Source organism: Lynx rufus, unplaced genomic scaffold, assembly GCF_022079265.1.
Source record: "Lynx rufus isolate CCGP_SWC_20201006 ecotype Redwood Valley unplaced genomic scaffold, mLynRuf1.p SCAF_6, whole genome shotgun sequence".
Taxonomy (NCBI): Eukaryota; Metazoa; Chordata; class Mammalia; order Carnivora; family Felidae; genus Lynx; species Lynx rufus.
Genome location: NW_025814878.1, coordinates 12,047,349 through 12,073,032, shown reverse-complemented (window position 1 = coordinate 12,073,032; position 25,684 = coordinate 12,047,349). Strand labels below are relative to the sequence as shown.

General features: G+C 43.6%; 1 protein-coding gene across 4 annotated transcripts in view; it reads left to right on the top strand.

Moving 5' to 3' along the window:
- Nucleotides 1-24,521, top strand: part of SASH1 (SAM and SH3 domain containing 1) — a 198,006-nt gene extending 173,485 nt beyond the window's left edge. For all 4 annotated transcript variants that reach the window (XM_047102450.1, XM_047102449.1, XM_047102452.1 and 1 more), the window contains 4 exons: nt 6,309-6,422; nt 19,470-20,578; nt 21,861-21,992; nt 23,591-24,521. In XM_047102450.1, coding sequence (XP_046958406.1) covers nt 6,309-6,422; nt 19,470-20,578; nt 21,861-21,992; nt 23,591-23,854 — 1,619 coding nt within the window. In that variant the 3' untranslated portion in view covers nt 23,855-24,521. The remainder of the gene's footprint in view (nt 1-6,308; nt 6,423-19,469; nt 20,579-21,860; nt 21,993-23,590) is intronic.
- Nucleotides 24,522-25,684: the final 1,163 nt, after the last annotated feature.

The window sequence follows — 25,684 nt, the reverse complement described above, 5'->3', positions numbered from 1 at the left end:
ATAACCGATTCAATTTCTTCGCTGGTTATGGGTCTGTTCAAGCTTTCTATTTCCTCCTGATTGAGTTTTGGAAGAGTGTGGGTGTTCAGGAATTTGTCCATTTCTTCCAGGTTGTCCAATTTGTTGGCATATAATTTTTCATAGTATTCCCTGATAATTGTTTGTATCTCTGAGGGATTGGTTGTAATAATTCCATTTTCATTCATGATTTTATCTATTTGGGTCATCTCCCTTTTCTTTTTGAGAAGCCTGGCTAGAGGTTTGTCAATTTTGTTTATTTTTTCAAAAAACCAACTCTTGGTTTCGTTGATCTGCTCTACAGTTTTTTTAGATTCTATATTGTTTATTTCTGCTCTGATCTTTATTATTTCTCTTCTTCTGCTGGGTTTAGGCTGCCTTTGCTGTTCTGCTTCTATTTCCTTTAGGTGTGCTGTTAGATTTTGTATTTGGGATTTTTCTTGTTTCTTGAGATAGGCCTGGATTGCGATGTATTTTCCTCTCAGGACTGCCTTCGCTGCGTCCCAAAGCGTTTGGATTGTTGTATTTTCATTTTCGTTTGTTTCCATATATTTTTTGATTTCTTCTCTAATTGCCTGGTTGACCCACTCATTCGTGAGTAGGGTGTTCTTTAACCTCCATGCTTTTGGAGGTTTTCCAGACTTTTTCCTGTGGTTGACTTCAAGCTTCATAGCATTGTGGTCTGAAAGTATGCATGGTATAATTTCAATTCTTGTAAACTTATGAAGGGCTGATTTGTGACCCAGTATATGATCTATCTTGGAGAATGTTCCATGTGCACTCGAGAAGAAAGTATATTCTGTTGCTTTGGGATGCAGAGTTCTAAATATATCTGTCAAGTCCATCTGATCCAGTGTCTCATTCAGGGCCCTTGTTTCTTTATTGACCGTGTGTCTAGATGATCTATCCATTTCTGTAAGTGGGGTGTTAAAGTCCCCAGCAATTACCACATTCTTATCAATAAGGTTGCTTCTGTTTATGAGTAATTGTTTTATATATTTGGGGGCTCCGGTATTCGGCGCATAGACATTTATAATTGTTAGCTCTTCCTGATGGATAGACCCTGTAACTATTATATAATGTCCTTCTTCATCTCTTGTTACAGCCTTTAATTTAAAGTCTAGTTTGTCTGATATAAGTATGGCTACTCCAGCTTTCTTCTGGCTTCCAGTAGCATGATAAATAGTTCTCCATCCCCTCACTCTGAATCTAAAGGTGTCCTCAGGTCTAAAATGAGTCTCTTGTAGACAGCAAATAGATGGGTCTTGTTTTTTTATCCATTCTGATACCCTATGTCTTTTGGTTGGCGCATTTAATCCATTTACATTCAGTGTTATTATAGAAAGATACGGGTTTAGAGTCATTGTGATGTCTGTATGTTTTATGCTTGTAGTGATGTCTCTGGTACTTTGTCTCACAGGGTCCCCCTTAGGATCTCTTGTAGGGCTGGTTTAGTGGTGACAAATTCCTTCAGTTTTTGTTTGTTTGGGAAGACCTTTATCTCTCCTTCTATTCTAAATGACAGACTTGCTGGATAAAGGATTCTTGGCTGCATATTTTTGCTGTCTAGCACCCTAAAAATCTCGTGCCAATTCTTTCTGGCCTGCCAAGTTTCAAAAGAGAGATCAGTCACGAGTCTTATAGGTCTCCCTTTATATGTGAGGGCACGTTTACCCCTTGCTGCTTTCAGAATTTTCTCTTTATCCTTGTATTTTGCCAGTTTCACTATGATATGTCGTGCAGAAGATCGATTCAAGTTACGTCTGAAGGGAGTTCTCTGTGCCTCTTGGATTTCAATGCCTTTTTCCTTCCCCAGTTCAGGGAAGTTCTCAGCTATTATTTCTTCAAGTACCCCTTCAGCACCTTTCCCTCTCTCTTCCTCCTCTGGGATACCAATTATGCGTAAATTATTTCTTTTTAGTGTATCACTTAGTTCTCTAATTTTCCCCTCATACTCCTGGATTTTTTTATCTCTCTTTTTCTCAGCTTCCTCTTTTTCCATAACTTTATCTTCTAGTTCACCTATTCTCTCCTCTGCCTCTTCCATCCGAGCTGTGGCGGTTTGCATTTTGTTTTCCATTTCCTTTAAAGCGTTTTTCAGCTCCTCGTGACTGTTCATTAGTCCCCTGATGTCTGTAGCAAGAGATTCTCTGCTGTCCTGTATGCTGTTTTCCAGCCCAGTGATTAATTTTATGACTATTATTCTAAATTCACTTTCTGTTATATTATTTAAATCCTTTTTGATCAGCTCATTAGCTGTTGTTATTTCCTGGAGATTCTTCTGGGGGGAATTCTTCCGCTTGGTCATTTTGGATAGTCCCTGGTGTGGTGAGGGCCTGCAGGGCACTTCCCCTGTGCTGTGGTGTATAACTGGAGTTGGTGGGCGGGGCCGCAGTCCGACCTGATGTCTGCCCCCAGCCCACCGCTGGGGCCACAGTCAGACTGGTGTGTGCCTTCTCTTCCCCTCTCCTGGGGGCGGGATTCACTGTGGGGTGGCGTGGCCCGTCTGGGCTACTTGGACACTGCCAGGCTTGTGATGCTGGGGATCTGGCGTATTAGCTGGGGTGGGAAGGCAAGGTGCACGGCGGCAGGGGGGGCAGGCTTAGCTCGCTTCTCCTTAGGTGATCCACTTCAGGAGGGGCCCTGTGCAGCCGGAGGGAGTCAGATCGCTGCCGGAGGTTTGGCTCCGCAGAAGCACAGAGTTGGGTGTTCGCGCGGAGCGAGCAATTTCCCTGGCCGGAGCCGGTTCCCTTCGGGATTTTGGCTGGGGGATGGGCGGGGGAGATGGCGCTGGAGAGCGCCTTTGTTCCCCGCCAAACTGAGCTCTGTCGTCCGGGGGCTCCGCAGCTCACCCTCCCTTTGTCCTCCAGCCTTCCCGCTTTCTGAGCAGAGCTGTTAACTTATAACCTCCCAGACGCTAAGTCGCGCTTGCTGTCGGAACACAGTCCGTCAGGCCCCTCCGCTTTTGCAAGCCGGACTCGGGGGCTCTGCTTGGCCGGCGAGCCGCCCCTCCGCCCCGGCTCCCTCCCGCCAGTCCGTGGAGCGCGCACCGCCTCGCCGCCCTTCCTACCCTCTTCCGTGGGCCTCTCGTCTGCACTTGGGTCCGGTGACTCTGTTCTGCTAATCCTCTGGCGGTTTTCTGGGTTATTTAGGCAGGTGTAGGTGGAATCTAAGTGATCAGCAGGACGCGCGGTGAGCCCAGCGTCCTCCTACGCCGCCATCTTCCTAGTATCCCCCCCTCCATTTTTATATTATTTTTGCTTCCCTTTCCTTGTGTTCATCTGTTCTGTCTTAAAGTCCTCATGTGAGTGAAGTCATATGACATTTGTCTTTCTCTAATTTCACTTAGCATAATACCCTCTAGTTCCATCCACGTAGTTGCAGATAGCAAGATTTCATTCTTTTTGATTGCCGAGTAATACTCCGTTTTTATATATACATGTATGTATGTGTGTATATACATGTGTATATACATATATACACCACATATGTATACACACCACATCCTCTTTATCCATTCATCCATCGATGGACATTTGGGCTCTTTCCATACTTTGGCTATTGTTGATAGTGCTGCTATAAACATTGGGGTGCATGTGTCCCTTCGAAACAGCACACCTGTATCCCGTGGATAAATGCCTAGTAGTGCAATTGCTGGGTCGTAGGGTAGTTCTATTCTTAGTTTTTTGAGGAACCTCCATCCTGTTTTCCAGAGTGGCTGCCCCAGTTTGCCTTCCCACCAGCAGTGCAAAAGAGTTCCCCTTTCTCCACATTAATCACCAACATCTCTTCTTGCCTGAGTTGTTAATGTGAGCCATTCTGACAGGTGTCAGGTTGTATCTCATTGTGGTTTTGATTTGTATTTCCCTGATGATGAGTGATGTGGAGCATCTTTTCAAGCATCTGTTAGCCATCTGGATGTCTTTTTTGAAGAAGTGTCTATTCATGTCTTTTGCTCATTTCTTCACTGGATTGTTTGGTTTTTCGGTGTTGAGTTTGAAAAGTTCTTTATAGATTTTGTATATTAACCCTTTATCTGATATGTCGTTTGCAAATATCTTCTCCCATTCTGTCGGTTGCCTTTTAGTTTTGCCGATTGTTTCCTTCATGGTACAGAAGCTTTTTATTTTCATGAGGTCCCAGTAGTTCATTTTTGCTTTTGTTTCCCTTGTCTCCGGAGACGTGTTGAGTAAGAAGTTGCTGCGGCCAAGGTCAAACAGGTTTTTGCCTGCTTTCTCCTCGAGGATTTTGATGGCTTCCTGTCTTACATTTAGGTCTTTCATCCATTTTGAGTTTATTTTTTGCATGTCGCTGTCCAGTTTACCCAGCACCACTTGTAGAAGAGACTGTCTTTATTCCATTGGCTATTCTTTCCTGCTTTGTCAAAGATTAGTTGGCCATACGTCTGTGGGCCCATTTTTGGGTTCTCTATTCTGTTCCATTGATCTGAGTGTCTGTTTTTGTGCCAGTACCATACCGTCTTGATGATTACAGCTTTGTAATACAGCTTGAAGTCTGGGATTGTGATGCCTCCTGCTTTGGTTTTCTTTTTCAGGATTGCTTTGGCTATTTGGGGCTTTTCTGGTTCCATACAAACTTTAGAATGTCTGTGAAGAATGCTGGTGTTATTTTGATAGAGATTGCATTGAATATGTAGATTGCTTTGCATAGTACTGACATTTTGACAATATTTGTTTTTCCTATCCAGGAGCATGGGAAATTTTTCCATTTTTTTGTGTCTTCTTCAATTTCTTTCATAAGCTTTCTGTAGTTTTCAGTTTATAGAATTTTCACCTCTTTGCTTAGATTTATTCCTAGGTATTTTATTTTTAATGTTTGTTTTTGAGAGAGAGAGAACATGAGAGGGGGAGGGTCAGAGAGAGAGGAAGACAGAATCTGAAGCAGGCTCTGAGCTCTCAGCACAGAGCCCAACCTGGGGCTCGAACCCACAAACTGTGACATCATGACCTGAGCCAAAGTCGGATGCTAAGCCCCCCAGGCACTCCCCAAAAGTAGCACCTCTTAATCTGGGGTTTTACCTTACCAGCTTACTCTGCCAGGATTAGTGTCATAACATGCTTTCCATGTGAAAAATGCAAACAGGAAGTGGTGAGTAGAACAGCTGTACGTTGTGGAATGCAGTCGTCTGCCTTCCTGTGATTTATTTCTTAATGACCTGAGAAAAGCCATCGGATTTCCGTTTTGTTTTTATGTGGTAGGGGAGGGGCCATGAAGAGAAAGGAAAAGAAATCAAGACCATTTATCATGAACTTACTTGTTTTAGGTAGAAAAAGTTGTTCTTGGTTTCTGTTTTATGGGACCAAGTACCCCCTCTGCACAATATTACAAAGGTGTTCGTCGTGTAACCTCACTCCCACGTAAGGCCTTCTGTGCCCCCTTTTATAGAATGCGCATGTGACATGGCTGGTGACAAGGGCCCTCCTTATTTCCCCTTTGATTGGCTTTTAGACATTCCCTTGACAGAAACATCAGGTACTTCTCTAGAAGGCTTCTTTAAAATGGGGACATTCAGTTTCCACTCACCCAGCTGCAGAGTGTCCATTACTCAGCGTCCTGGTTAGAGGATTTCCAAGCTTTCCCCTGTCTTACCTTTGTGTACAGGGAACAGAAACACTGACTCAAAACAAAAGGAGAAGGCAGAAAGGAAAGCAAACCCTCTAACACATTCCAAACAAACAAAAGGATTTAACCTGTGCCCCCCATGAGGTTAGGGGTTAATGTCCCCAGTTGCCAGCCTTACTCCTGTTGAGAGAATCCGAGAACGAGAGCTTGTCACCAAGACCTAAGAATGCTCCTAAAGTCAGTATTTCATTTACCACTTAATTTGGAAGACATGTCTTAGGCCAGACGCTTGTCAGAGAAATCTCTAATAACCTGCTTGTGAAAGGGGCATACGCACCCTAAGCTTCCCCTCCAGGGTCCCCTCGCTCAGAAAGGACACTGATTGTCCTTCCCTCACAGCAGACATAAAGCTTTGAATTTCTCCCTTCCTGACAGGCCTGAGGCCAGAGTCCTCCTCTGGGTAACTTAACAGAAATTGACGAACTGCAACTAGAGGCTCTCCCTCTGAATTTATTTTGATGTTACCTTTACAGAAAATTGTTCTGATCTCGTCCGTTCATTTTATTTCATTCACTTTAAAATAATTAGCGCTCTTCCAAAAGTCCGAGGCTTCAAAACGTGCACTGATAACAGGATAAAAATCGGGATTTGGTTGACTTTGATTTTCACTCCCCTCTGATTCCATGCTGTGTGTTTACCTTCCGTAGGTAACAGCGACCAGTCGGGATCCCAGGAGAAGCTGCTTGTCGACAGCCAGGGCCTGAGTGGATGCTCTCCACGAGACTCCGGGTGCTACGAGAGCAGCGAGAACCTGGAAAATGGTAATGTCCACACGGATAACTATGAGTGCACCTTAATATCTTTAAAAAAATTTTGTTAATGTTTTTAGATTTTTGAGATAGAGACAGAGCATGAGCAGGGGAGGGGCAGAGAGAGAGGGAGGCACAAAATCTGAAGCAGGCTCTGAGCTGTCAGCGCAGAGCTCGACGCAGGGCTCGAACTCACACACTGTGAGATCATGACCTGAGCTGAAGTCAGATGCCCACCAACTGAGCCACCCAGGTGCCCCTAGTGCACCTTAATATCTTAATATGCCAGCCCTCTGGATCATTTCTGGACAGCTATGCTTCGGCCTAGGACTACCTTTCCTCTGCAGCCTGAGCCATACTTTGGGGGATACTGGCACTTAATTAAGATTCTTAAAAAGACTGAACCTCTCCCTTGAGACCAGGCAACTGATGTTCTCGAGAAAGGAGTATAGTGGTCTCCTTCTTCCATCCCACTTAGGATCTTCAACTTTCCATGGCCCTGAAGCCCTTAGCGCCTCAGCCCCCGTGTGGATCGGGAAAGAGCCATGCGGTTTGGGGTGAGGAGTTCTGGGGGTTACAGCATTTTTTAGCCAAAGACTTCATGCATCTGAGCCCCCTCACCCCTGAACTAGTAAATGAGTTTCTCTTTGTTCTAAGAGTTAAAGTAATATTAATACCTAGCGTTTATGAAACACAGACTATGAACTTGGTAGTGGGCTGGGTCCTTAGGTTTGCAGTTACTAATCATCACTCAAACCCGGGACTGCCTATTTTATTATTTTTTTAATGTTTATTTTTGAGAGAAAGACAGCACAAGCAAGGGGTGGGGGCAGAGAGAGATGGAGACCTAGAATCTGAAGCAGGCTCTGAGCGGTCAGCGCAGAGCCTAATGTGGGGCTTGAACTCACGAACTTGAGATCATGAGCTCAAGTCGGACGTTTAACCGACTGATCCACCCAGGCGCCCCTGCAATGCGTAGTTTATAGATGAAGACTTTAAAGCTTGGAGAGATTAAATGATAGCTGAAGTCCTTCTTCTTTTCTCACCTGGTACCACTCTGGCTATTACGAGGGTCTGTCGATGGTAGGCAGTATTTTAGACCTAATTTTCCAATCCTATAAGCATTTTTAATTTTCTTTTTTTTTTTTCAACGTTTTTTATTTATTTTTGGGACAGAGAGAGACAGAGCATGAATGGGGGAGGGGCAGAGAGAGAGGGAGACACAGAATCGGAAACAGGCTCCAGGCTCCGAGCCATCAGCCCAGAGCCCGACGCGGGGCTCGAACTCACGGACCGCGAGATCGTGACCTGGCTGAAGTCGGACGCTTAACCGACTGCGCCACCCAGGTGCCCCCTATAAGCATTTTTAAGCCCATACTCCATTACGGTCATTATACATCAGCCCGTGGTATCTGGGCTTCATTGAACTTTAAGCCAGAAAGGATTTAGTTTGCATTTGTTATAATAACTACCTTCAAAAACAGTGGATTGGGTTAAAATAGACGCCCCCATTTTCAAACCAGGAGAAAGGCAACACACATGGTGGGAAACTTCTTTATGCTTTTCTTTTGGTTTATTCTGAGGAGCGGTAATATCCCAGTGTTTGGGATGGTCACGTATCTGTCCCTTATTTCAGTGTAAGGATGTTGAGGAGCCCTTGCGAGACCAGGATGCAAAGCCAAGGCGTGAGCGTTGGGTTCCTTCAGCATTGTTTTCGCTCCCCTCAGTTTTTCTTATCTAGACAGCCTGAGCAGGGGTGGCCCTCAGGATCTGGAATCTGCCCAGTGAAGCGGGCCAACCTGTGGGTCACGGGTGTGGTCACTCCTTTGATGAAAAGCTAGATTCTGGCAGGGGTTTATCAAAGATCACAGTACGAAAACATCTCAATTCATACTAAAAGTGAAAAGACTGACTTTATCCCAACAGTCTTTGCTTCATTTCTGTGGAAGCTAGATCTCTGAATACAGGATGCAGAATTAAATCTTAAAATATTACATTTTTGTTTACATTAAAAAAAAATTTCAAAACTTCAGGCCAGCTAGATGTCACCCAGCTGCCCACATCTAATATGGTGCTTCCTTCTCTCAGAGAGCATGACTAGGGCTCAGTGTTCTGTCTCCCAACTTCACGTCCTTGGGCCAGGTCTACCCATGGTCTACTTACTGGAAGCTACTAGAGAATATGTTTGTTTCCTTCACTTCACTGGAGTACTGAGTGCCATATCCACCGCAAATGACAAACTCAGTTTGAATCCGTGGTTTACTTATAATGTATCCGTCATAATTATATGCTCATAGATGATGTTCGGTAGATAGGTTTTGGAACAAGATTGGCCATAAATTTCGCTTTGAAAAGCAGCACAACAGTATGTGAGCAAGGTGTAAAATTGGCAGAAGTCCACAACTCAAACCAAAACGATGTTTTCAAAATAGAGGTGACTTTTTCTCTCTTTCCTGCTTGTCCACTTAAGGACACAGTATTCGCCTCCCCCCACCCCCTTTTTTTTTTTTGTTTTACTTCAAATCTTCAACCAAGCTGCACCATTCTGTTCTAGTTCTCACGAAGAAAATATTTTCATTCAGTGCAGAGATAAATGCATAAGCGCTGGTCCATGGAGGTCTGCGGGCCTCACTGTGTCCGAGCCCCCTCCACACTTCAGCATCCATCTTTTATGGATGAAGCTGCATTAAAAAGGATACTCCTGTATTGAAAATTCCCGATTTCAAAAGTCCGATTTTCTGAGAAAGGGTGATTCTGTTAGCAGTCACCTCTTCGTCTCTACCGTCCCCCTCCTCCTGACTGTCGTGTGAGGCAAATAAATTGCATCCAAAATACCTACAGCTGTAAACCCTAAATTGTGTGTCTCCTACGCCCTTTTCTTTTTGCAGTAAAAACCAGCATGTGAGCATGGGGAGCTATTAGGTCCTGAAGGAAAACCATTTACCAGGTAGACCATCCAGAAGGGTCACAAAAGCAGCGGCATCATAAACGCCTCCACTGCACGGCCAGAGTGCAGAGCAATTACTGAGGGAGACGGTGATCTGAAGGCCACATGTCTTGTTTGTTTCCTCCCTGTCCTAACAGAGAAGCAATCAGTAGGAAATTTCAGAAAGCTTACTTGTCTCTCACAGGAGTCATAAGTGGAATGGGGTCAGGTGCCCTCCATTTTACAATGGGTGGCTCTTGATTTCCTGTTGTGGCCCCCAAACTCCTATTACAGCAAGATTAGAGACAGTAGTAAAGGATGCCCTAAATTTCTGTTGAACACATGAACCCCATTGTGAAAAATGCCCAGGGTTGATAGGTTTTAGCTGCCACTGGAATTCCATCAAGTAGCCCACATTTTAAAATATTGAGCACCTACTGAAGCAAAGCTTTTTAAACTGCAGGTTGCAATTCATTAGTGGGGTGGAAAATCGGTGTAGAGGGTCGTAAACAGCAGTTTTGTAAAACAGAATAGAAAATACCAGGGTGCATTCCAAAGGTAAGATTGATATTGTTACTTGTAATCTTGGTTCAGCGTGTATGTCTCTGCGTGTGCATGTGTCTGTGTGCACTGGATGAACGTGAAGTGTGTTTCTTACTGTAGATTATAGTTTAAAAAACAGTCTGAGAGCCACTATGGGCTCCAAAACCAGGACGAGAGTGGGGGGAGCAAGCAGGCAGGGTGCAGACTTCCAGGAGGTACTCAAACTCTCAGGTACTCGGCTGCACCTGCCTGACCCCAAGAGCAGTCACCTCCAAGTGTGCCCCTAGGCGCACAGGTCACCTCCCCCTAATCCCATTTCTAATGATCATTTTGGAGACCTCAAAATCTGACCCATGAACTCTGCCAAAGTGTTTTATCAGTGTGGGAAGATAATGGTTCTCCCTAAACCCCTGGACTGAAAACCCACCTGGCAGACTTCCTGGGAAGACGGCAGAGTCGGAGGAGCCCGAGCTCACCTTGTCCCATGGACACAGCTAGGTAACAGCCACATCTGTGCATCCGCCCCAGAAAACAACCCAAAGATTTGGCAAAACAGACCTCCCAGTCCTTTGCAGAGAGAAGGACATATCAAAAAGGTAGGAGGGGTGAAGACGTGGTTGGAACTGAACTCCTGGTGAGACTGACCACAAACGAGAGACACAAGCACTGGAGAAGGGAGAACAGACGGCACACCAGGCACCCTAGACATGGGGAATCTGCAGTGGGAAGAGGAGTCTCCACCATCTGGCTTCGAAAAACAACAGGGCTTAACTTTGAGTTTTTAATAACCAGCTGGGCTTAACTCCAGGCACTTTTTTTTTTAATACTTATTTTTAAGAGACAGAGAGTGAGTGGGGGAGGGGCAGAGAAAGAGGGAGACAACAGAATCGAAAGCAGGCTCTGAGCTGACGGCACAGAGCCCGACACGGGGCTTGAACTCACTGACTGAGAGATCATGACCTGAGCCAAAGTCCGACGCTCAACCGACTGAGCCACCCAGTTGCCCCAATTCCAGGTACTTAAAAAAATCAGTGGCTCAGCTCCAGGAGAGCCGAAGATGACAGGAAATAGTCCCCTTAAAGAGCCAGCACGACAAACCGCCCTGCCAAGATATGGCAGAGAAGCAGCAGTTTGAAAAGCACCTGGCGTATATGTGCAGGAGATTTATTTACTAATCTCAGAATGGGTACTGGAGAGGCAGGGGTCTTTAGGAGACTTCTCCAAGAACTGGTGCTATTGCCCCCATCCCCACCATGTAGATCCCTGGACCACCTGCAGGAAACAGGGGGACACTCTCCACCTCCCTTGCCAACACCATGCACCCTGCCCCCATGTCCTCGCCCCGTTCACACCACCTCAGCTGGCACGACTCCTTCCAAAGCAGCTCTCGCCAGGTCGCGTCCTATAAGCAGCCCTGGCAGGGATTGCTGCCTCTTCAAAGTGACTCCCAGCCTATAGAGAGGGGAAGATAACCACATGCCCTGGCAGCCAAACTTTGTCACTGGCAGTGCGGAGTGAGTGCTCTGCCGATCAGGGCACCTGCAGCCCCGGCATCTGGCCTGACTCCAGCCCCGCCCACCAACAAAAGCTTCTCGGGACAACACCCTGCACTTGAGTGTGACGGCACCCCTTGCAAATAGGCTGAGGGCAGGCATTCGGTCTGATTGACAACACCACCCAACTGTGAGCCCATGACCACCCAGACCTCTTAGCACAGGGACCAAACCCAGCCCACAACAGGCAAAGTGGACCAACTGAAGATAAATGAAGCCCAGTACAACAGTAGGGCACACGCAGCACACACAGGAGACACCCCTGAAGCTCCTGGTTGTGATAAGCAGGGGACATTGGGCTACAGAGTACCACAGGACCTCTTCTTCGTAAGGCCACTACTTTCAAAATCAGGAGATGTAAATAAATGACTTTCCTAATATTTAGAAACAAATGCAGAGTTAGACAAAATGAGACAGAAGAGTATGTCCCAAGTGAAAGAGCAGGACAAAACCACAGCCAAAGAGCCAAATGAAACAGATAAGCAATATGCCTGATGGAGAATTCAAAGTAATGGTTAAAAAGATACATACTGAATTTGAGAAGAGTGGAGGATCTCAGGGAGACCTTCAGCAAAGATAATATAAAAAAGAACTAATCGGAGACGAACTCAATAATTGAAATTAAAAATACACTAGAGGAAATCAGATTAGAGAAGGCAGAAGAATGGATCAGTGAGCTGGAAGACAGAGGATAGGAAAGCAACCAGGCTGAACATCAGAAAGAAAAAATGAGAACAGGTTAAGGGAACTCAGTGACATAATCAGGTAGAATAGCTGAAAACTTCCCTACTCTGGACAAGGACGCAGACATCCACATCCAGGAGGCAGAAAAAGCCCCCAGTAAAATCAGTCCAAGGAGGTCCACACCAAGACAGAGTAATTGGCAAAAAGTGGTGACAAAGAATTTTTAAAGCAGCAAGAGAGAACAGTTACATACAAGCAAATCCCCATAAGGGTGTGTATCAGCTGATATTTCAGCACAAACATTGCAGGCTAGAAGGAAGTGGCATGATATACTCAAAGTGCTGAAAGAAAAACAAAACAAAACAAAACAAAACAAAAAACCTGCAACCAAGAATACTCTACCCAGCAAGGCTATTATTCAGAATAGAAGGAGAGATAGTTTCCCATATAAGGGTTAAAGGAATTCATCACCATTAAACTAGCCTTACAAAAAAATATTGAAGAGAATTTTTTGAGTGGAAATGAAACACCATAATCAAGAGTACGAAAATTACGAAAGGAAAAAATTTCACAGGTAAATACAAACATAAAAGTTCAATCACTAAAATACCAGTAAGGAGGTAGTAAGATCAGTTATATCTATAAAAAATCAGTCAAGTATGACATCATACATAAAATATGAGAGCGTGGTAGGCAGGGGGAGTAAAAATTTAGTGTCTTTAGAATGGTTTCAAACTTAAGGGACCATCAACTTAATATAGACTGCTATATGCATGGGAAGTTATTTATCAAACTAATGGTAACCACAAATCAAAGACCTGTAATAGATATGTAAAAATAAAGAGAAAGGAATCCAGGCATATCACTAAGAGAAAGCTATCAAACCACAAAAGAAGGCAGCAAGCCAAGAAAGGAAACACAGAGAAGAACTAAAACAACTGTAAAACAAGTAAAATGTCAATAAGTACATACTTATCGATTATTACTTTGAATGTTAACGGACTAAATGCTCCAAATCTGTTAGATGCTGCCTACAAGAGACTCACTTCAGGCCTAAAGACCCACACAGAGTGAAAGTGAAGGGGTAGAAAAACATTTACCATACAAATGGAAGGGAAAAGAAAACTGGGGTAGCAGTATTTATACTGGACCAAATACACTTTAGAACAACCAGTGTAACAAGACAATGAAGAACACTACATAATGATAAAGGGAACAATTCAGTAAGAGGATACAACAATTGTAAATATTTATGCACCCAACATGAAAGCACCTAAATGTATAAAGCAATATTAACAAATACAAAGGAAGAAATTGGCAGTAATACAATGATAGTAGGGAACCTGAACACTCACATCAATGGACAGGTCATCCAGTTGAAAATCAGCAAGGAAACAGACTTTGAATGACACATTGGATCAGATGAACCTAATAGATATATTCAGAACATTCCATCTAAAAACGATATAAATTCAAGTGCACATGCAATGTTCTCCAGAACAGATCACATGTTAGGCCACAGAACAAGTCTCAACAAATTCAAAAAGACCGAAATGACAACAGGCATCTTTTCCAGCCACAAAGGTATGAAACTAGAAATCAACCACAAGAAAAAAATCTGATAAGAGCACAAATACATGGAGGTTAAATAACATGCTATTAAACAATGAATGGGTCAGCCAAGACATCAAAGACAAAATCAACAAATACAGGGAGACCAATGAAAATGAAAACGCAATGATCCAAAGTCTTTGGGATGCAGCAAAAGCTGTTCTAGGAGGGGAGTTTACAGCAATAGAAGCCTACCTCAAGAAGCATGAAAAATCTCCAACAACCTAACCTTATGTCCGAAGGAGCTAGAAAAGAAAAAAGCCCAAACCCAGTAGAGGAAGGAAATAATAAAGATTAGAGCAGAAATAGATGAAATAGAGACTAAAAAAATGGAACAGATGAAATCAGGAGCTGGTTCTTTGAAAAAAATCAACAAAATTGATAAACCTTTAGCCAGATTCCTCAAAAAAAGAGAAAGGACTCAAATCAAATGAAGGAGAAATAACAACTGACACCACAGAAATAAAAAGGCTAAGAGAATATTATGAAAAATTATATGCCAACAAATTGGACAACCTAGAAGAAATGGGTAAATTCCTAGAAATCTAGCCTTCCAAGACTATATCAGGAAGAAAAAGAAAATTTGAACAGACCACTTACTAGCAATGAAATTGGAAGGCAATTTTGCTCACCACTATAACACCAACAATGCCACTAGCAAGGACACCAAATCAGTAAAAAACAAACAAGACAGCAGCAGCAACAACAACAAGAGTCCAGGACCAGATGGCTTCACAGGTGAATTCTACCAAACATTTAAAGAAGAGTTAAGACCTATTCTTCTCAAACTATTCCAAAGAACAAAAGAGGAAGAAAGCTTCCAAATTCATTCTACAAGGGCATTACCACGATACCAAAGCCAGATGATAACATTACTGAAAAGGAAAGCTACAGGCCAATATCTGATGCACATGGATGCAAAAATCCCTAATACAATATTAGCAAACTGAATCTAACAATACATTAAAAAAATCATTCACCACAATCAAGTGGGATGTACTCCAGGGATAAAAGGGTGGTTCAGTATTTGCAAATCAGTGTGATATGTTAACAAAAGAAAGGATAAAAACCATATGATCATCTCAATAGATGCAAAAAAAAAAAAAAGCATTTGACAGAGTATTCATGGCAAAAACTCTCAACAGAGTAGATTTAGAGAGAACATACCTCAACAAAAGACCATGTATGAATAACCCACAGCTAACAACATGCTCTATGGTGAAAAATGGACAGCTTTTCCTCTAAGATCAGTAACAAAACAAAGATGTCCATTCTTTGCCACTTTTATTCATCACTTTTATTCCTAGCCACAACAATCAGACAAGAAATAAAAGGCATCTGAAGTGGAAAGGAAGAATCAAACTTTAATTATTTGCAGATGACATGATACTATATATAGAAAACCCTAAAGGCGCCACCCAAATCCTAGAGCTGATAAATGAATGCAGTAAAGTTGCAGGATACAAAATCAATAAACAGAAATCCGTTGCATTTCTATATGCTAATGATGAAATTGCAGAAAGAATAACAACCAAAAATAATAAAATACTTAGGAATAAACTTGACCAAGGAGGTGAAAGATCTGGACGCCAAAAACTGTAACACGCTAACAAAAGAAATTGAAGAGGACAGAAACAAAAAAGCTCATGGATTCGAAGAACCAGTATTGTTAAAATGCCCATACTACCCAAGTGGTCTAGAGAGTTAATGCAATCCCTATCAAAATACCAACCACATTTCTCACAGAAAATGGAATAATCCTAAGATTTGTATGGGACTACAAAATACCCTGAATAGGCAAAGCAATATTGGAAAAGAACAACAAAGCTGGAGGTATCACAATCATAGATTTCAGATACACTACAAAGCTGTAGTAATCAAAACATTATGGCACAAAATAGACCCATTGATTAATGGAACAGAATAGAAAGCCAGAAGTAAACCCACACTTTTACGGTCAATTAATCTACAAAGGAAGCAAGAATATATAATGGGTAAAAGACTGTCTCTTCAACAAATGGTGTTGGGAAAACTGGACAGCTGTGTGCAAAAGAATGAAACTAGACCACGTTCTTATACATATACACAAATAACATGAGACCTGAAACTATAAAATTCCTCAAAGAAAGCACAGACAGTAAGTTCTCTGCCAGTGGCCGTAGAAATATTTTTCTAGATAGGTCTCCTGAGGCAAGGCAAACAAAAGCAAAATTAAACTATTAAGACTATACCAAAATAAAATTCTTTTACACAATAAGGGAAACCATCAACAAAAGGCAGAATGGTAGAAGATATTTGCAGATGATATATCCAATTAGGGGTTAAAATCCAAAATCTAGAAACACCAAACTTCACTCAACACCAAAAAAATAATGGGCAGAGAGCCCCTAAATAGACATTTTCTAAAAAGACATCTGGTTGGCCAACAGACACATGAAAAGATGCTCAACATCACTAATCAGGAAAATACAAGTCAAAATCACGAGATCCCAATTTACACCTGTCAGAATGGCTACGATCAAAAAGACAAGAAATAAGTGCTGGCAAGGATGGGGAGAAAAAGGAAGCTGCATACTGTTGGTGGGAATAGAGACGGGTACAGTCACTGTGGGAAACAGTATGGAGGTTTCTCAAAAAATTAAAAATAGAATTAGCATAGGATCCAGTAATTTCACCACTGGGTATTTACCCAAGAAAGTGAAAACGCTCATTTGAAAAGATACATGTACTCCCGTTTACTGCAGCATTATTTACAATAGCCAAGATAAGGAAGCGACCCATGTCCACTGATAGATGGATAAAGAAGATGTGGTATGTATGCACGACGCAATATTACTCAGCCATAAAAAAAAAAAAAATCTTGCCACTTGCACATCACGAATGGATCTAGAGTGTATGATGCCAGTGAAATAAATCAGAGAAAAGACAAATACCGTATGATTTCACTCATATGTGGAATTTAAGAAACAAAAGGAACCAAGGGACAGATCCAGAGGACAGCGGGGAGGTGGGTGGGGGGTAAAATAGATAAAGGGGATTAAGAACACACTTGATGAGCCCTGAGAAATGTCTGCAATCGGTAAATCATTGTATACCTGAAACCACTAGAACACTGTGTGTTCACTGTGCTTGCACTGCTCAGCTGGAGTGCTGGAGCACAGTGACTCCGGAGTTCCAACAAACACCTACGTCCTCCTGTGGTTCCTGAAGGTTTTTCTCTCCTGTTAATGACCTTTCCACATCCAGACGTTTTCAGGAAATTAATTCTCCGAACTGCTTTGGATGGTAAGGATTTCACAGATAACATCGGCAGACTTAATGCTTAAAAGAATCGGATGTTACCTGCCAGTGTAGACACTGGCAAACTTCACTCCAGGTGAATTCAGGGATCTTTCCAACAGAAGTAGAATGTGTGGAAGTGTAATTTACACATATAATTTATATTAACAGTTAGAGGGAAGGAAAGCCTTATTTCTAAAATTTATACTAAAACTTTTTTTTTTTGGTTTCAGGTTTTGTTTTGTTTTTTAAGAGAGTGTGCGTGTGCAAGTGAGCAGGGGAAGGGGAGAGGGAGAGAGAGAATCCCAAGCAGGCTCCATGATCAGCACAGAGCCCGATACGGACTCGATCCCATGACCCTGGGATCATGACCTCAGCGGAAATCAAGAGTTGGACGATAACTGACTGAGCCACCCAGGCACCGCATATACTAAAATAGTTTTAAGAATTTTTCAGTTTTAACTGATTTTTACACTTCATGTTTAGCAGGATATGCTTTCTGAAGTATTTCCCTTTTCAATTTTATCTGTGATATTCAGCATATTCAGGAGTAACACTGAGATAACAATCTCCATGTAACAACGAAATAATGACTTCTAATGCTTAGCATGTTGCTAACACACAGGTGGATGGGGTCAAAGCCCTCACATTATGCATAAGGTGCCATTTGACCATGCCTCTGTTTTGCCAACTGCAAAATACTTCCCCTGTTGATTTGTATCTGATTTAAAAGGATGGGACCATTATAAGTCTTATTGAGACAGCTCCTGTTCTTATCCATCAGTCTTAGTGCTGGAGTTCTGCCTGACATCATCCATTTACTATTATCAGTTTGCAGTTAGAAAACTGAAATCCTGGAAGGAATCTGGTTTTCACTGCTGATAATGGCCAAACCAGTAGTAATCATCACAGTGTGCTGGCCTTTTCTTCTTGTCCCTTTTCCCTCACTTGTACAGCATGCACACGGAGGTTTTATCAGAGAATGTGTTTCTTGTACCCACCTGAATCCATCCGCCCCCTGATTTCTCCTTGCTGCTTTATTTTTTATTTAAAATTTTTTTTTAATGTTTATTTATTTTTGAGACAGAGAGAGACAAAGCATGAACGGGGGAGGGTCAGAGAGAGAGGGAGACACAGAATCTGAAACAGGCTCCAGGCTCTGAGCTGTCAGCACAGAGCCCGACATGGGGCTCAAATTCACGGACCGCGAGATCATGACCTGAGCCGAAGTCTTAACCGACTGAGCCACCCAGGCGCCCCTCTCCTTGCTGCTTATTGAAAGGCTGAGACTGCTTAAGCGGGAGAGGTCAAAATTCTAAATTAAAATATTTTATTAGAAACGTCTATTGAAACAATAGACGGGGAAGAAAGCTTTTTGTTAGAACATAGTCGTCTTTTGACGATTACAGCCAGCCATTTCTTTGTCCCTTCCAAATGTGACATGGGTTTAAAATTTTTATCTTTTTCTGTCAGCCTGAAATACTAGGATCATCTGGGTATTCCCCTCAGGCATCTCAGCCCAGTGTCAAAGCACACATACATCAAACACAGTATTAACCAAAATATAGCAAAGGACACCTAATTGGGGCGGGGCAGGGCAGGAGGGGTGGTGTTAAAAGTACTGATGAAAACGATTTAGCACAGGGCCTGACCACAGATAGTAAATTCTCAGTGAAGCTCATCAAGCAACACTAGCAGTTGATATCAATTAACAGTTGTCAAATTAGATGATGTCTGACTGATAGTTAAATTATAAGCCTGGCAACTGATTTTAATCAGGGCTGTTGCTTCCATTTGAAATTAGAACTGTATCAGTGTTTTACAGATCATTGCAAGCAAAATACTCACACAAGCTTCTTTACTTATTTTTTTTTAAGCTTCTTTGCTTATTTGTGCCAAGTTTGGTTGACTGTTCACACACAGGATACTGGATACATAGCTCACGCACGCGAACAAACCAGTCAGAGGGGAGTGCTTAGGGGAAAGTGCACTTTGAGAATTCCCTGGTCACCAGCGAACCTTAGGGGGCACCATTTATAGAATTCAGTCTAGCGGCCCTTTGCAACCCTGGCCTTAGGAAGCTGTCCTCCCGAAACAGAAATCCCATCCTGTGGTTTCTAAGTGGGGTACAGACAATCAACCTTCTTTTACACTGACCGCAGCTAGGAACAAACATGAGGCCTAGATTGATTTCACTGTCTGACACAGCCTATTTTTTTCCCTCCTAACATTTAGTTTCGGTCTCCACGAGTCCATTAATAAGTCTAAAACTTCTTTCTAAAAATAAAAATGGGGCCATAATAACCCTATATCACCCAAAGTCCTAAGTGGTGATCTCATATCCTTAGTATAATTCAACAGGGAGACAGGACATGGGGATTTCAGTTATGTCAGCACAACTTTACCCGAGTTTGACTGGTTTGTTTTTTTAAAACGATTGTAAAATATTCCCTTGTCTCACAGGCAAGACTCGGAAGACCGGCCTTCTCTCTGTCAAGTCGTCAGTGGAGTCCAGCTTTAAGTCCTTCAACAGGAATCAGCTGGGCAACTACCCAACCCTGCCTTTAACAAAGTCCGGGGATGCGCTGAAGCCCGGGGAGGAAGGCAGGCTGGGCAGCGGTCTCGCCCCTCACACCTCCAAGTGCTGTGACCAGCCATGTGTGACTGGTCTGAACAAAAACCGAAGAAGCCTGCCCGTTTCCATCTGTCGGAGCTGTGAGACCCTGGAGGGCCCCCAGCCCGTGGAAACTTGGCCCAGATCCCATTCCCTGGACGACCTTCAAGGAGAGCCTGCTGCTGAGAAGGATGTGCCCGGCGAGGTGACAGAACCCTCCCCTCAGATTGTACCACAAGTGCCACAAAAGACAACCCCCTCCATCACAAAGGTTCAAAGCCCCAAACGAGATCCTGCTGTTGACAATGCACTGCTACTGACCCAAAGCAAGAGATTTTCTGAACCTCAGAAGACAGCTAAGAAACTAGATGGTTCCATAGCAGCCTCCTCCCGTGGCACATCACCTCCTCCGTGTTTGCCCAAAAACTATGATGCTCAGCCTCCTGGAGTTAAACACGGTTTAACAAGGACACCTCTCGAGGGTCACAGGAAAGGACTCGAGTCTGAAGGAACGCATCATCCCGCGGGCACCAAAGAAGGCCTAGATGCCGAGCAGAGGGGCCCCGAGGCAAGAACGCAGGCCAGACATCCCTCCCAGCCTCCACCTGTTCCCGCCAAGAAAAGCCGAGAACGCCTGGCCAACGGACTCCACCCCGGCCCTCCCGGTCCCGACGCACCAAGCCTGCCCGCTAAAAAAGGCAGCCCCAGTGACTGTCACTCACCTCAGGCTCCTAGGCCTCCCTCGGCACAGGAGCCCGGCAGCCCACCCAGCTCGAGGCCGCCGCCCTGGCTCTCAGAGCTCCCGGAGAGCGCCAGCCTCCAGGAGCATGGCGTGAAGCTGGGCCCGGCTCTGACCAGAAAGACCTCCTGCGCCCGGGGAGTGGACCTGGAAACGCTCACTGAGAACAAGTTGCGAGCTGAAGGCATCGATCTCACTGAGGAGCCGTACTCTGATAAGGTACCCGAGGCCTCACGGGCCTCTGCTGTTTTAAGTCAGGCAGCCAGGTAAGAGGAGCACCACAGCTGCCCCTGACGCCGGCCTGGTGGCAGGGGCCGTGCTCGCCGCGGGGGTGCGTGGGCCCGAGCGGGGCCCCTCTGCCGCCAGGCGATGCGCCAAACGGAGCCGACGCAAACACGGCCTCGGACCTTTCTTCTCTCTTCCCTTCCCTCCTTTTGCTTGGTTTCGATTTTTGGCGGCTAGATTTTTGCAGGAACAACTATCGAGGAATACTAGAACTGGTTCCAGAAAGGGCTGCTTTAGCGGACAGACCTGAAGTGCAGTCTCTGGGTCTTACTGAACGTGTATCTTTTTAGACGTGAACACGTACCCACTTCATTTCCTGTCTGTAAAATGAGATTCATAATAACCTGCGTAACTACCTTTTCTACAGGGACTATTAGGAGCAAATAAATGTGAGCACACTGAAAATTGTAGAACCCTTTTCAGATGTAATTATATTGTACAGTTATCTGTACAGTTAACAGAGGAGGAATGATTATATGAAATATCCTGCTGTACCAAAAGCACTGAGAAAACTCATTTAAACTCCTTTCGTTGAAAGCACGTTGCTCATTTGGAAAAAAAAAAAAAAGAAAGAAAAGAAGAAAGAAAGAGTAGATCTACCAATACCAAAACGATTTTGGAGACCAATGATGATAGATATAGCTGTACATTATTCCTAGAAATGCACATTTTGTTATAGTACATCCCTGGGAGGCCTTGTTATAAACTTCTTTTCACCACAAATGCCTTACAGTATGATCTTCCTCCTCCTCCTCGATATTTAGTGAATAAAAACCCCTTAGAACGGAAAGGAGTGAGAATTTGAGTCTACAGTACATGCCTAGGGATTGGCGGTATAAAATAAACGGGCTGCAAACGCGAGACTACCTGCCGTAGGGCACAAGTCTGCCCGTTTCCCCTGTCATTTAGGAAATAGTGCATGTGGTGCAAAATGATCCAGTACAGTGAGGTGAGGTCACTGGTCCAACTGATACAAGACGATTATGTTCTTAGGTTTCAAAACCTTTTCCTCAGAGCTCATCAGTACCCGAAAGATCAAGATGTAAACATGTTCTAACACCCATCATGATTCTCAATCTATGCACTTCAAGTGAACACTTTTGGTGACACATCCCAGTAGCCGTAGGTGTCTTAGCCTACCTTGTCTTGTGTTTGCTGCTGTCGAAGAAGAAATTCGTTGCCACCCGTGACGCCACATTTCTGCTCTCCCTCACAGCACGGCCGCTGTGGGATTCCCGAAGCCCTGGTGCAGCGATATGCAGAGGACTTGGATCAGCCCGAGAGGGAAGTTGCCACCAACATGGACCAGATCCGCGTGAAGCTGCTTCGGAAGCAGCACCGCATGGCGGTGAGCAGCCGGCACCCGGGGTCTCCCCTCGCTCAACTTTGGAAGTCCACGGAGTTAGGGCGCATCGGGATGCGCGTGCTGGCCGCCACGGAGTAGCCCAGGGTTCCCTCCAGCTATCAAAAGGAGACACCTGGAGGGAAAGCAATATTCAGCCTGTAAAGTTTTCAAAATACAGTTTTAGAAAGAAAAAAAATGAAAATTGGCCATAATCCCAGAACTATGAAAGTTATTTTTTTAGGTCTTTAAATTTATGTCTATTTCTAACTATTTGTATCTATTTCTATTTTGAGATAGAGAGCAAGTGAGAGAGAGAGAGAGAGCTCACCCTTGCAAATAGGGGAGGGGCGGACAGAAAGGGAGAGAGATGATCCCGAGCCGAGTGCAGAGTCCGATGTGGGGCTTGATCCCACGAACCGTGAGATCATGACCTGAGCTGAAATCAGACGCTTAACTGACTGAGCTGCCTAGCACCCCTGAAAAAGTTTTTAAAAGTCTGTCTAGCTATTTCTCTGCACATACAATAGTAAATATGTAGTTCTGAAACCTGATGTTCAGTTCTCAGATCATGAATCTGTTACTAAACATTCTTTTATATTATCAATATGTCAAAACGTTCTAGTAGGTAAATGTGCCCTCATTCAGCCAATCCCAAATGGTTGCAACAATTAAATTTTCCCCAACTTATTAAATAACTTAGCAAACAACACCCTTAACATATAATAAGTCTTTGTAGACTCTCAAGGTCAATTTGAGTATATATTCCTTCAAGAGGATTTGCTTGTAGAAGCCTGCACAAAATCTCAAGCATTTGCACATTTGTCAGAAAACTGCCTTCCTAAAAGATGTAGCACTTGGTCTTCCCAGAAGTCAATTGTAAATGTCCATTTCCCTGCCCTAGCCAACACTTGGTATTATTGCATTTTATGTTTTTTAGAACTACACTAATGATATATCTAATTTTCTGGTTAACATAGATTCAAAATACCATGGAACATCTGTTTTATAAAATCTCTACCTGGGCGCCTGTGTGGCTCAGTCAGTTCCCTATCTGACCCATAATTTTGGCTCAGATCATGATCCCAGGGTTGTGGGATTGAGCCCCACATCAGGCTCTGCACTGAGCATGGAGCCTGCTTGAGATTCTCTCCCTCCCTCTGGCCCTCTCCCCTGCTCATGCGCTCTTAAAAACACAAAACAGAACAAAACTGTACCCACTGAGTATCTTACTTGCCACACTACCACACAGGCCTGCCTCTTTATTCACCTAGAGATTTCACTGAAGAGCTTATCACCAGAAGACAAAATAGCAGGGTATAGAAATGCTTACAAATCGGAGACTTGGACGTTAGGTTAATTAGGGTTAGATCTAATTCCAAATACTTTGTAGAACCTCAAACACTTCTTTGAAGACAGATCTCACCTTCGAGAAGCTGAGAAAGAATTCTCGATGCTACTCTTGGGTCTTCGACACCTCACAGCAGGATCACTTTGTAATAATCTAGCAGTGCAGTATTTCAGTAGTGTTCCTTTTAGGTATATAAGAGCCCTCCAGTAGCCTGTGTCAAGTCTTTATAAAATTGCTTTCTTTCTTTATCCAGATCCCAAGTGGTGGACTCACAGAAATCTGTAGAAAGCCCCTCTCTCCCGGATGTGTCTCATCTGTGTCAGATTGGCTGGTTTCCATCGGTCTGCCCATGTATACCAGCGCCCTCACTGAAGCCGGGTTCAGCACATTGGGCCAAGTGCCTTCTCTGTCCCACACTTGCCTTCAGGAGGCCGGCATCACAGAGGAGAGACACATAAGCAAGCTTGTGTCTGCAGCCAGACTCTTCAAACTGCCACCAGGCCCCGAGGCCATGTAGCCAGGCCCATCATGGAGCTCCCCGGACAAGAGCCACCCTTTCACTGTGCTTAGGATGCTAATGCAATCCCTCCTCCTTGGGACCTGCAGACCAGATCCAGAAGAAAGGCCCGGTGTAAGGCCGACCGGAGCACGAAACCTCGGCACGGGACTGATGACCCTCTCTTCTCCAGAAGAGCCCCCCTCGAGGAAATTGGTGTGGTTCTCTTTGACTCCCCCAAAGAAAAGACAAGCACTAACTTTTATTTTCAGAACACAAAAGAACCAGGATGCCAGCTCGCCGCCCATGCTGTGCCTCCAGTCTGTCTTGGTGTGCTGGCAGAGGGAGGGGGCAGCCGCTGTCGTTTCTGAGAATGCCCTTGCCTTGCTGTCTGTCACCCTGCGGGATGCCTGAGGGCAGGCGGGTATTGGCCAGGCCAAAGTAACAGACCCAGGAGTTACTGTACGCCATTGACTATGCTTGTTTATTCAAAAGTAAGAAAATCTGGCTGCATTAGGAAAAAAAAAAAAAAAGTCCTATTCTCCTTTAAGTAAACAAGAGACATTTTAATAATTGCTTTCTAGCAATCAGCTTTTATTTGCCTTAATATAAGCTTTTAAGCAGTTATCTGGTGTTCACCACCCTGTAACCATAGTTCCAGATCTTCAGCCTAGACTGCCATCTAACATACCAGAGATGTTTTCAGCAAAAAAAAAAAAAAAAAAAAGAAAAAAAAGAAAAAAAAAAGAAAGAAAAGAAAAAAAAGGGCTTTTCTAATTGCCTCACTCTAACATGGCTTAATTTGTAGGGGTGTTTGTCAGGCACAAACTTCATGTTGGCTTTCAGTTTTTAAACTAACCACAAATCCAGTAAAAAGCTATCTGAAACTCACAGATCAGGTGTGTATGTGAGCGTGCATGCATGTGTGTCCATGTGTGAGCGCGTGTGTATAGAAACTACCTTCATTTTAAATCAGTTTTGTTTTGTTTACGATGTTGGTCACCGTGCTGCAGTATTGACTTTGACTCCCGACCACGACCATTCCAGAATTCACTCATCAGCTAACAGGTCACCTTTGCAAAGCCACCGTAGGTCGAATATTTCAGAAAGATGCTTTTAAAAGGGAAGTAGTTTATAAGAGATTTTTAAAGTTTTTTTTTTTCCACTTTTATAATTAAGGTACTGTTTTCCTCCCTTTATTGAGATCATTCTTTTAATTCAGATAATAGTTCATTCTGGAGCCAGACAAAGCACGTTAGCCATGTATTAAGTATTTGCCATTTTCAGTTGTTTTCCTACTGATTAGAGCATTTACCATTCTCTTTTAGTCTGGTGTCTGACTTTTCTAGCACACAGAAATTTAGGCAACTAAATTAAGGTTTCCGTCGCTTCCTAAATGAATTTCCTCTACATTCTTAGTCATGAGAACTATTCTAAGCATTGAATGTGATCATTGACAACAAACACTTTGAAGACAAAGCCTTGATCAAAAGCTCTTAAACATTTCATCTCCTCGTTAAAACGATTCCCCTCAAGGGGGGGGGGGAGTAACTTCACTCATTACAAAGCCATCTTCAGCATTTGCTCTATGTACTTGGATCCGTGTTTGTGAGGAAAAGGATGTTCTCAGGTTATATATTTTTTTCACGCTTTGGTATACATTTAAAAAAAATACGTTTCTTCAATAGTATTCACCTTCTATAAGACGCCATGTGAAAAAGTTGTGGAAATGCAGAATAAAAAGCTAAAAGCTGCCAACTTTCTACCGAGATCTGAAGAACAGCCCATTTTTGCCATCTCGGGTTGTGCACACAGTCCACGTGGAATGTGACAATACCGTCGAACTGTAGC